This window comes from Stegostoma tigrinum, chromosome 31 (genome assembly GCF_030684315.1).
Source record: "Stegostoma tigrinum isolate sSteTig4 chromosome 31, sSteTig4.hap1, whole genome shotgun sequence".
In the NCBI taxonomy this organism is placed as follows: domain Eukaryota; kingdom Metazoa; phylum Chordata; class Chondrichthyes; order Orectolobiformes; family Stegostomatidae; genus Stegostoma; species Stegostoma tigrinum.
Window position 1 is genome coordinate 9,714,233 of NC_081384.1, and position 12,000 is coordinate 9,726,232.

At 39.1% G+C, this 12,000-nt stretch overlaps 1 protein-coding gene across 3 annotated transcripts in view; it reads right to left on the minus strand.

The window, feature by feature from the left end:
- Positions 1–757: 757 nt before the first annotated feature.
- The window catches only part of wipf2b (WAS/WASL interacting protein family, member 2b), a 55,141-nt gene continuing 43,898 nt past the window's right edge, over positions 758–12,000 (minus strand). For 2 of the 3 annotated variants that reach the window (XM_048560497.2, XM_048560498.2), the window contains 3 exons: positions 8,936–9,142; positions 6,254–6,355; positions 758–4,417 (listed from right to left, as the gene is read on the minus strand). In XM_048560497.2, the coding sequence (XP_048416454.1) occupies positions 4,377–4,417; positions 6,254–6,355; positions 8,936–9,142 (350 nt within the window). In that variant the 3' untranslated portion in view covers positions 758–4,376. Of the gene's footprint in view, positions 4,418–5,794; positions 5,857–6,253; positions 6,356–8,935; positions 9,143–12,000 lie in introns of all 3 variants that reach the window. The other variant, XM_048560500.2, reaches the window with a different exon arrangement.

Sequence of the window (12,000 nt, forward strand, 5' to 3'; positions counted from 1 at the left end):
TTCATTACACTGTCAGAGTAGTCAGGGAACACGGTATATCACAATAGTGGTTCCATTAAATCTTATTCTCAAAAGCTAATCAGGATTCCAGCCCTGAGACAACACGTGACTTGTTTTCTTTTGTCATCTACTACACAATCGCTGCTGTGGTTGTCATAGCAGACACTGTTGTGAAATGTCCTCACCTATTTTTGCAGATACTGGTCAGCTTGGAAATCCTGAATTCAGCTGCAAAAAGAGCACTGCCAACCTAAGGAATGCTCAAGTATTTTGTCCTCCCACATTCAACGATAGGTTTCGATCCCTTAACAGGCAATGCAGTTTGTGACAAACTGTACAACTATGACAACTGTACAATTCAGGCAAATAAAAAATGGAATAGAGATCTAATTCCACTTGCTTCACAGTGGGAGAATGCAACTTCAAGCACTTGCAAAAGGAACTAAATGCTATTTAATTAGCATTGCAAATATCCTCAGAATCTAGACATTTTGTGTGTGCAATTAGATTAAGTTGGCAAATGACTTTTTGGCACAGGAGTTAGGAGAGAAGAAAAAACTATTTTTCTCCTCTTGCCTCATTTTGACAAATGGGTAGGGATTGTAATGTGTTATTTTCTTGTGCAATCTAATTAACAGAACTTAATAATGATGCAGTTATTTTTATAAAACACACAAATAATGTTACATAGAAAATGAATCAAGAACTGGAACAGTAACAATTGAGTCAACAGCAAATCACACTTCAGCACTCAAAATAAGAAAAATTAAAGTGATTATTTTTATTTCAATTTTCTTGATAATTAACAGAGAACCAAGTCCAGCTGGCCTGCATGATACAGCAATAAACATGGGAACTTAATGCTTCAGTTATTGCATTCTCCGTATCTGAGTCCTTTTTTTTAAATCTTCTATGTTTTTCAATCCCACAGAAGAGGCTGCTGTACCATTTCAAGAAATGAGATTACAAAGTTTTGTTTTCATAATCAAGAATTGCATAGCAGGGGAAACTACAGCACACTCCAGATCCATAGTCAGAGACTACCCCAAACCCTGCACAGATCAACCATAGGAGGGGGACACGAAAACTATTAGATTACCATAAACTGAAAGATAAATCAAGACAATAAATTAATCCAGCTAAACATAACTTTAACAATAATGAGGTTAATAATTTGAATGCAGAGTACCCACCATGTTAACGGAAAAGCTACTGGAGGGGAAAAAGAAACCCACCATAGGTGGCCTCAGGTGACACACAAATGGTAATATTCACAGGACTCAAAACAGGCAACATCTGATGGAAGGAAAAGTCCTTCTGTCCTATTTCTGTGCGCTTGTACGCACATAAAACAGCAAATCAAAGCAACACAGAAACACCGGTGCATTCCTTAAGGCACAATGTTTGTGGCAATTGCAAAATGAGGAAAAAAAACAAAAAATAATACAAATATTGGACCTGTACTGGACTGGCATATTACATACACCATACATTAGGGAGCCAGTGCTATGTGCACTAGTAGTGAAGCTGGCATTATACATAGAGGGTACTGGCATGGTTATTACACATACCGGCACTGGTATTACTGTACATGCGTCGGTACCAGTGCCAATAATTGCACATTTCAAACCTGTATTACAAATCCCAGATTTCAGTCCTGTATTGAAGACCACTGCTAAACCTCTACGATACTTGCAGTAAATGCTGGAAATCAAATTTATTTTAAAACCCACAAATCCTGCTCTCATTAGCTGTCAGTCTGCTGTTTGCCCAGTTCATTGTTTGCTTTTTCCTTTCTTGGTGTGTGCTGGATGATTGAGGATACAAGTTCCAGATTTTCAACGAGAAACAAAGACGTCACCAGTACTGGATCAGATTATTCTGTGGAATGGTCACTAGAGTTATTGGTTCAAATGATTATCATACAAAGTTCTTCATGTTCACTGACTACACTATTGAAACCGCAGCCAGAAGCAAATGCAAACACACTGGGTCCATTGATACCTGGACAAAGCATGGTGGGCTAGTTCTGCAGTATTTGAATTGCATGCACTTGTGTACAGTATAGTAAACCATCCCATTATCACGCTTATGAAGTGTAGGATAAGCTTGAGTATATTTGCAAGTACATTTTTTACTTTACAAACCAGCGAGTCAAAATCTTATAAAATTGCTCCGTGCATGGTGAAAGACATTTTAGTGTTAATTTTACAGAACCTGTCAATGATGTTTCACAAATGCAAAATTGAAAATGTCATACATCCAGGTGTTTTTCAGAAGCAAGATGTGGATCAGCACACAGTTGATAAGGATAGCTGATGCCACTCAGGCGATCATGTAGCAGAGGGCTTTTCTATGTTCCATGGGTATATTTCTAGTTTTCAAAAGTATGGCAGCCAGATTCTTGTTTTTATTGCACCTTTAACAGGTACACTCAAATGTCACTCTCAGTAACTGCATTGCTAGGTGTATTTATTCATTAGAAACAGTGTGAACCACTGACACCTATAGTAGCACTCGTGAGAATGCTCTTCCCCATACCAATCAAATGAACCAACGCAGAGTGCTTTCTCTTGTTAAGGTAGGTGGTTTAAACAACATTCACATGGAAGTTAACACATTAAAAATATATGTAAAGATACCTTTCATGCTATGCTAACTAACCGCTTTAACAAACAAGTCCTCCTGCTTCACAGTGATTGAATGAATCAAATTCCATGGCGAGATTTCAGGATTTCCACCAAAATTCCAAGGACTACCACCCACTTTTTACTCAAGGAAATGGTAAACTAGCAGCCTTGTATGAAGGTCAGGCACACAACTAAGCACAGCCCACCTAAGAATTCTGTCTTATTACAGCAATCACATCAGTGTTCTGCAGGATCTAAACGATGATCAAGTGAGAATAAAATATTGGGCCGTACCCATTATGATTGGCTCAAAAATAAAACTGATCTTTTAATAAAATATTAAAAAGCCAACAACAGAATAATCTATTAATTGTTCATGAATTGATTTATTGGTAGATATTTTGTTCCCCTCCCTTTATAGATTTACTATAATTCTGTCAAAAATACCTCTATGGAAGGCTGCCAACAGTTCCATAGATTGCTCAGCATCAGTTCAGGATCTTAACGCAAACCGCACTTCCCAACAATGCAGAGACAGAGAGAGAGAGAGAGGGAGAGACAGGGAAGAATGTTTACCTATGGACGAAATTGCGGTTGTTCCTATAAAGAGAGATTTAGACTCGCTGGTACTGTAGCACCGCACATGATGTCTGCTGAACAGTGTACAGGGCTCCCAAGAATTGTATGAAAGTACCACATTACAGACAAACACACAAAAAAAACACCAAATTCAAAGTGCTTTGGCCTGAAGTTACAGCTTTAAAAAAAAAATGCACAGTGCATTTCACATCGCTCGTACCTAGCACGTACCAGGAGATATCACCCCAACTTGGTGAATGCCAAATTGGCCATTTCTCATACCCAATGCGTGCCAAGAAGAGACTTTATTTGTGCCTGGTCAATGACACATACAGTCAGCATCCCTCAACATGAGCTCTGCTGCTCCAGATTAAATAAATGATGAAACCTCTGCTGTAGATAGAAATAAGCAATCAAAACAAGAAACTCAGTCCTTTATCTGAGAAAGTAGTGTCGTCCATCAAGCCCACCATTACCTAATTTACAAGCTCTGTACAATTACAAATAAAGAATTATAACAATGATTACTATATCTCCTGTACTTGAGTAAATACATTATAATAAACCTGGTACCGACAACATGACAATGTATAAGGCAAGGACCAGCTAGATATAGGAATAACAATTCAAAAAAATAAATGTAGTGGGAATTTTAGTCTTACCAACCAGTCCATGTATACCCAATAGTGTTCCATAACTCTACCAATCTACCAGAGGTCCAAGGATATTTCAAATCAAAATCCATTTAGAAAGATTTATTTTAACCACGTTGTATAGACTGAAACAAGACACACATTATTCCATGTGTTCCAATTCATTTGTAGTGAAATCTGGGCATGCATTCTTGGATCTCTGGTGGCTGTAAACACCTTACAAGCCCTCAACTTAAAAAAATATCATGACAATCCCATCAACTTTCCATTAGTTCAGCCCAATTGCAGTGATAATTCCTGGAGCTGAAAGATGTGAAGGTCAAAGATTGTGCAATCTGAATCACAGGAATTGCAGATTAGGATGCATGCTCTAAGCAGATCTGAAGAGGTTTTGCCTCAACGTAGTGAAGTGGTTAAGGATCTTGAGCTGTACACCAGGAAAAGGAAGGGAGGGAAAGCATCAGTCTTCCACAACAGGGAAGGTGGGGAATAGCCAAACCCACACAGTCACAGATCACCTTGCTACAGGTGGTAGAGGTGGTGCCCCTCGAACAACTGGAAGAAGAAAAAAATCATGGGTCAGCAAATACCACGAGCAAACAGTATAGAGATGGGCAGGATTAATTATATTAGACGAGCCTTATGGTGATGAGATGTAGCATTTAATTGAATTATGGACGAGATATACAACCTATTACAACATTCCCCTCCTTCCTCCTGCAGACTGGCCCAGAGTGGGAAATTATTCCATTCCTGTGGCGCTTTGCCCAACTGGACATTCATCTGTGAGGCATGACGAAAATGTGGGCAGATTTCTTGCTATGAATAATCAAGCCGGCCTGTGTCTTGAAAAACACTATTTAACTGGGTAGACCGTGCATTTGAGAATAATCAAGACAAGGTTGGAATGGGAACTGAAGATGGGAAATAAATGGGTATTCACAATAACTATAGACTTAAGCACTCCTGTTCCCTGTAGGTCTGCAGGAAATCATTTCAACAAATCCTCTGAACATTGCCATTCTTCAATGGCAGTTACTAAGGCTGCAACAGCCATTTAAGAAACCCTAGCTGGACAACCAGACACCTTCTCCATGCTCAGTGCAAGTCAATTTCTAAGAGAGGAACTGAAATTGTACTAAATGCCTGAACATACAAATGAGAATCCTGTTTATGCAGTCGCCAGGGACGTCCATAACATGAACTCAATGGTCTAAATTGACGTATTCACAATTGATTCAAATAGGTGCATTAACTCCTCCTCTGTTTCTAGCTCCAAACTTCCACAATTTTTAAAATGTTCGCTATCTCTGAACATTCAGAAATTTTAAGACATCAGACTGAACACTTTCATTTGCCTTGCTTTGCTATAAAATTTAGTGTGTGCAGTTAGTCTTTAGAAGGTGGTCTCTTGGGATACAGTTACTATTTTCAGTCAATTAATTTTGTTGACTTAATATGGTAGATTGACATTGCAGTCAAATTTCTTGCCATCCTTAGCTGCCTTACGAAGGTGCTTGTAGGCCGCCTTCACCGAGCGCTGATTTGTAGTTGTCAAAAATGATAACGGATGCGTTTTCACATCAGGATTGCTGCTTCATCATCCAAAGACATTTTGACTCCTGGTCCTGTGTTAGACATGTAATTTTCTATACCAAATCAGGTGTAGACATTGCTCCAAAATGTATTGATTGTTTGCTTTGTACTATTTGTGTTGTTTAAATTTAAAAACATTGTTTCTCTAAATATAGAAGTATTAAGACAGACATGAAGATGGGATCAAGTCGAATATAATCTATAATGGAACAAATCAAGTCTGTACATGATACAAAGACCACATAAACCTCATTCCTTTAATTTCTCCTCTCACATGGATACATCAATATATAAATTAATCATTGAAAAATTATGCGTCATGAAGTAAGCTCATACCATGCAACAGACAAACCAGACGTCATCAGCTTCTTTGCTCTATCATTCCGTCAATCCTTTAGCTGTAAAGATGTGATTAAGGGGAGCCAGATAAACACATAAGATAAAGGTTTTGAACAATGATGAAATGAGGATGTTGGTTCATGTAAACATTCAACAATCTCAATTTTAAATCAGTTGGGTTGAATTGCCTTGTCATGGCACTGCAAACCACTGAATGTAATTCTAAGTAACCCAATGCATAATCAGTTGCACATTTGTAAGAGTGTTTTTCTAACACTGGTACCTACAGGACATATGCCTCAAGAATAAAAATGAAGACCAATTCCCTTCAAATAAGCTTGTTTTATAGGAGCAGAAATGTCATGTTTGACAAATAATTGATCAGGGAGTGCGCTGAACACATTATTAAAACTGGAATCCCTGCACACAAGCAAACAGTAAACTGGAGGGACTCACCTCTATTCAGCTTACTCGGGTACGTTTTTTGGAAATGTCGATATTCCTCCGGCGCTGGGAAGTCTTCAATGGGATGAAATGAATATTTTGATTCAAAGTCATCTAGGAGAAAGAGAATTTTAAAAACACTGACTTTTTTAAAAATTCAAATAGTTGATGCAAGTCATGAGCATTCTGGACGAATGCAGGACATGAAGTGATCAGAAAACTCTGCCACTCTAGAAAATGAACATTATGTCAGCTCCAATGGGTTACAATGGGATTCTACAAGTTGATAATAACGGAATAAAACTCTATATCCTCTAGACTTGATTATAAGATATGGCCAAATGTAGCTTCCCTTTGAAACGCCAGTTTTTGGCAAGTACAAAACAGGCTAGAGCAGAACACGTGCAGGCCAAAGCATAGCTAGGCTACCAATAACCCTCAAACATTTACCGCCTGTCAGAAAACAAACACATGTTTAGAAATGTGTTTCTTTGGAGGCCAACTTTTAGCCTTGCCTAATTAAAAACAGAATAGGCCACATCTCTGAATTTCACAGCATCGAAACAAGTCCTTCAAGCCCACCTTATCAACGCCAACGAACAAACTGCAAACTACACAAATCCCACTTACCCACACTTGGTCCATAGCCTACTAAGCCCTGGCATTTAAGTAGTCATCCAGATATTTCTTAAAGGTTGCACGAGTGTCTGCCTCCACCACCCTCTCAGGCAGTATGTTCTACATTTCTACCACCATCTGGATGAAAGAATTCTTCCTCAGATGTCCTCTAAACCACATGCTCCTCACCTTAAATTTATGCCCTCTGGTCTTAGAAGCATATTATGTTAAAACTTCTATTAAGTTAAAACGGCTCCAGCGTAAGCAGATTGATCATTTTAATCAGGTCCCACACACGAGCAGTAACACTAGGCTGAAACATGAAAAATCTAAAAAAGCATAGGCTTTTTATAAAAAGCATATGGCAGGCTAAGATTGGCATAATGCTGTGGTGCCCACTGTCTTGTGTTTGTGTTGACCATGTGGCAAGTTATTGACGTCAGCAGCCCACGTCATGACGCCAGTAATGAAAAGATGGCAGCATGGCACGATGACTTTTCTCAGAAGAGCACATCAAAGAGCAATTCACTATGGCTGGCTCTCATGTATCTCCTAATGTTCGTTCAAACAGCAGTGAGTGAAACATCTTACAGTCACTGATGTTTACAGCACTGAAGCAGGCCCTTTGGCCCAACTTGTTCATACCACCCAGGTTTTACAATTAAACTAGTCCCAGTTGCTTGCGTTTGGGCCATATCCCACCATACCTATCCTATCTATATGTTCTTTCTCTTTTAGCTAGAAAAGTACAGTACGCAGTAAAGGAGATTCCAACAAGGTGAAAGAGTAAGGCTTTTTAAAAAAAAACTTAGATGTTATTTTTTCCTTCATTCCATTATTTACAAATATTTTCATCATTTTCATGGAGAAAATAAATTAGCTGAAACTCCCTGTCCTAATCATTACTTCAACAGCACTGAAAACGTGCAAATGGATGTTAAGTCAAAGGCTCAGTGGTGAGCTTACTCCATAGATTAACAAGCTGGCAATTACAGCGTAGGATCACACATGGAAGACAGATGCATCAACAAGACGGCAGGAAGTTGCAATGTCCTATAGATCTATACTCCGGGTAAGGGGCAGGAGATTCAGAGAGGATTTGCAGAAACCTTTTCCACTCAATCGATGATGGAAAACTGGAATGCGTTGCTTGGGAGGTTAGCGGAGGCTGGAAACCTTACAACCTTTAAAATTATATTTAGATGAGCACTTCAAATATTATAAAATTCAAGGATATGGGACAAGTGCAGGAAATTGGGATTAGTGTGCCATTGGTGATAGTTATGTGTCTGCAGCTTGATGGGACAAAGGCCCTTTTCTGCATCGAACGAACCTATGAACCCCAGAAGTGTATAAACACATTCCTTAAATGTACCTACATCATACGCATGCTGCAGCTTGATGGGACAAAGGCCCTTTTCTGCATCGAATGAACCTATGAACCCCAGAAGTGTATAAACACATTCCTTAAATGTACCTACATCATACGCATGCAGTGGTTGAAGACGATAGCTCAGCACCACCTTCTTAAGTTCAATTAGAGGTGGGTATGAAATGCTGGCCAAGACAGTGACACATACATCCCATAACCAAAAAAAGCCAAGTATGGGTAAGTAAATTGGCAAATAAAAATGCAAAACATAGGTAATATAATAGGACAAGGTTTTCTTCAGTCTGCTTGTGTGAAACTAACAAGCTACAAGTTTCAGTTTGCCAGATGATAATTTTACCCTGATTGTACCCAGCTTTTGGGCTGGAAACTGTGTGCCTGCATTAAATCACCAATAGGAGGACCAACACAGCCAGAATAAATATTACAAGTAAGGTTAGTGAGAGACTGGAATTTCTGCTACAAAAACATTCCAGGATATCTTCATACATAAAAAGAAAGAAATTGATTTTGTGCCAATTTTCATAATTGATGGGAAATACAGAAAAAAGTAATAAACATTTTGCATTTATCTTCTGAAAGTATCTTGCCAACAATTTACAGTCTCAGAAAATCCCACCGAAAGTGAATGATTGAACAGATTAAAAACCTATAAAAAATTTGGCATTTATTTTCTCTTCTTTTACCTATATATGATTTGGAAGATGGTCCAACAGGATCCCTATGTCCATTTCTTATAGGTGGAGGTGGAGGAGGGGGTGCAGGTGTTCGCATTGGAGGTGGTGGTGGGGGTTTCCCTCGATTTGGAGGATCTGAAGGTGTCCTGTATGGCGGTGGTGGGGGAGGGACCTCTCGAGCTCCATTCCGCATTCCAAGGGGAGGTGGTGGGGGAGCTGCACATAGGAAAAATGTAAGTGCTTAACACGTTATATCAAATGGCACATGCGAAAATACATTTACTGTTAAACACAAGCAGCAATTGACTTACTTAAAACCACACAAACAAAAAGAAGTTAATCCTGCAAGATTTGATGGTCATCATTATAGACAGAAGACAGAGAGAGATTCATTGCAAAAATGAACTTAGGGTGATCCAAACTACACACTCATAATCCATGCAAGTAAATAATCATTTGGTGCTCTCATTCTACTTCTACTTGGTTTCCTGGCAGTTTTCCTATGTAGCAGCCAACATTTGCAGACAAAACTATTTTCAAAAAGAGCAGATATCCATTACGTCTCAGACACCAATCACACTGCATTTTACAACTAATGTCATTTTTCTACAATTTGTTCTGACAAATGTAACCATTTAGGAAAGTGACAGGACTTGTGATAACCCAGATTTATTACAGCTGGATGCTGAGACGAAAAAATGGCTTTGCTAAGTGTAAGAATATGGGAACATGCATGGAATTAGCCAACCCATTTAAAAAACTCGTAAAAAAACGTGGGACCCAAAGGCCAAAAGGGCATCCAAGAACCAATTTATTAAGTAAGACACAAGTGAAATGGTTTCAATGAGCTTGCATTCCGAATAATCAGCAGACAGCATCTTATCCAATTTATCAGCTTTGACTCAATGAACTGCATGAAACTATGAAGTTCAGAGGAACAGAGGGATCTTAGGGTGCTTGCCCACAAATCTCTGATGGTAACAGGACAGGTTGGTAGGATAGTTAAGAAGGCATACAGGATGCTTGCTTTTATCAGTCAGGGCATAGACCATAACAGCAGGGAGGTTATGTTGGAGCTCTGGTTAAGCCAAACCTAGAATAGTGTCTCTCGATCTGGTCACCACATTTAGGAAGTATGTGATCACTAGACGGGGTGCAGAGGAGATTCACCAGGATACTGTTTGGGGTGGAGCACCTTAGCCATGTTGAGATGCTGTTCAAGGTAGGTTTGCTTTCTTTGGAGCAGAGAAGGTTAAGGAGTGACTGATAGAGCTGTATAAAATTACAAGGGGGATGAACAGGGTGAATCTGGAATGCACTGCCTGGGACGGTAGTCGAGGTGGGAAGCTCACAATCTTTAAAAAGTAATTGAACAAACACCTGAAGTGACATAACATTAAAGTTTATGGGCCCATGGGGGAAAGTGGGATTAGTCAAAGTAATGTTGTACTTTTGGTGGCACAGACTCGAAGAGCCAAAGGTCCTCTTTTGTACTATATGATTCTATGATTTATGTAATCAGAGTATTGAAATTAGCTCCAAGGGAAGGGCACCAAAATTGACAGTGCAAGCAGAACTAAGAAAAGTTACAACTGTGATAAACCTGAATAGATGGCTAGGATAAGTGGCCTTTTACTTCCAAATACTCTTGAATAGTTTTGCATATGGAAAGCCAGTATTCAAGTTTGCCTGTTAAGGGTTAAGAAATTTTCAGATCAAGCCAAGTCTAATGCTGGCTATAGGAGGGTCACAACATTATAATACAAGGAAAAGAAGAGCAGATAGAAAGGGCACTGTTGAGAGGTAAAACACAAACTGATGTCTGGAGTTTCCGGGATTAAAATCCTCCAGCACTGGAGCTATATGCTTTGTTTCTGTATTTCTATACACATTAAACTCAAGTAAATTTGACAAAAATGCCGTAAGTGTTAACAAATCTGGGCTGGATTTGCCCGTTGGATCATCACTGATCCGAAGATCAGAATGAGTCAGCAATTTGTGAATGATAAATTAGCAAGACATTTTTCACTTTGTTTGTATGGGATAACCTACAACCATTTCTCCTGCATGCGCCATATCCCTGATGGATCAACAAGAAGAGTCAGGCCATAAAGATGATAAAAGTCCAAGATTCGGTCTCACCTCGGAGCTGAACTAGGTGATCTTGGTCAGAATAACAGCAAGGGAAAACTGGTCAGATTTCTTGTACCTGCTTGATGTGGGAGTGAATGGATTTACCTGAAAATAGGATGAGGCCAGGGTGTCATCTTACCCCTCTTCCCCCAACTTGCTGAATAATAATAAAAGCATTTCAACAGCACCTTTAGCATAATAAAACAATTCAAAGTGCTTCACAGGAGTGTAATGATTAAGTCTTCAATGTCATCAAAGATACTTCAATTCTGGACCATATCTCTGCTGATTTTTGCAGTACATGGAACCAAGTTCTGTATTTTAAAAATAAAATATTCTATAGCTGGTCTACCTAGATTCTGCAATATACTAAGTGACCTGAACATATTTCCATTCAAAAATTTATTGTATATATTTTAAATTTGTAAAGGGCTATAACAACAAATATTACCTCAATGTGAATTACAAATGCATTTCAGAAGTAGATGCAATAGGAAACTATAGTTCACATAGAAATCTTCTGAAATAATGGAGCTGTGTATGAAGCAGAGGGAATATTATATCATGTAATCTTTACAGTGCAAAAAGGGGCCATTCAACCGACCCCTGGAGGCCATTCCACCCAGACCCAGCACTTTCCCTTTAACCCCTCATTTACCAGGACCTTCTAAGCCACACATCTTTGGATTGTGGAAGAAAATCGTGGCACTCAGCGGAAACCCAAGCAGACAACGGGAGAATGTGCAAACTTCACACAAACAGTAACCCAAAGCGAAACCAGGTTCCTGGCGCTGAACTGTGAGGCACCAGTGCTAATCAGTGAACCATCGTTCCCGCTGTCCATTACCCTTTAACGCATTTACTAATTAAAAATTTGCCCATTGTCTCCTTAAATTTACTCAATGCTCCAGCATCCACCACACTACACCAGGTTATAGTCT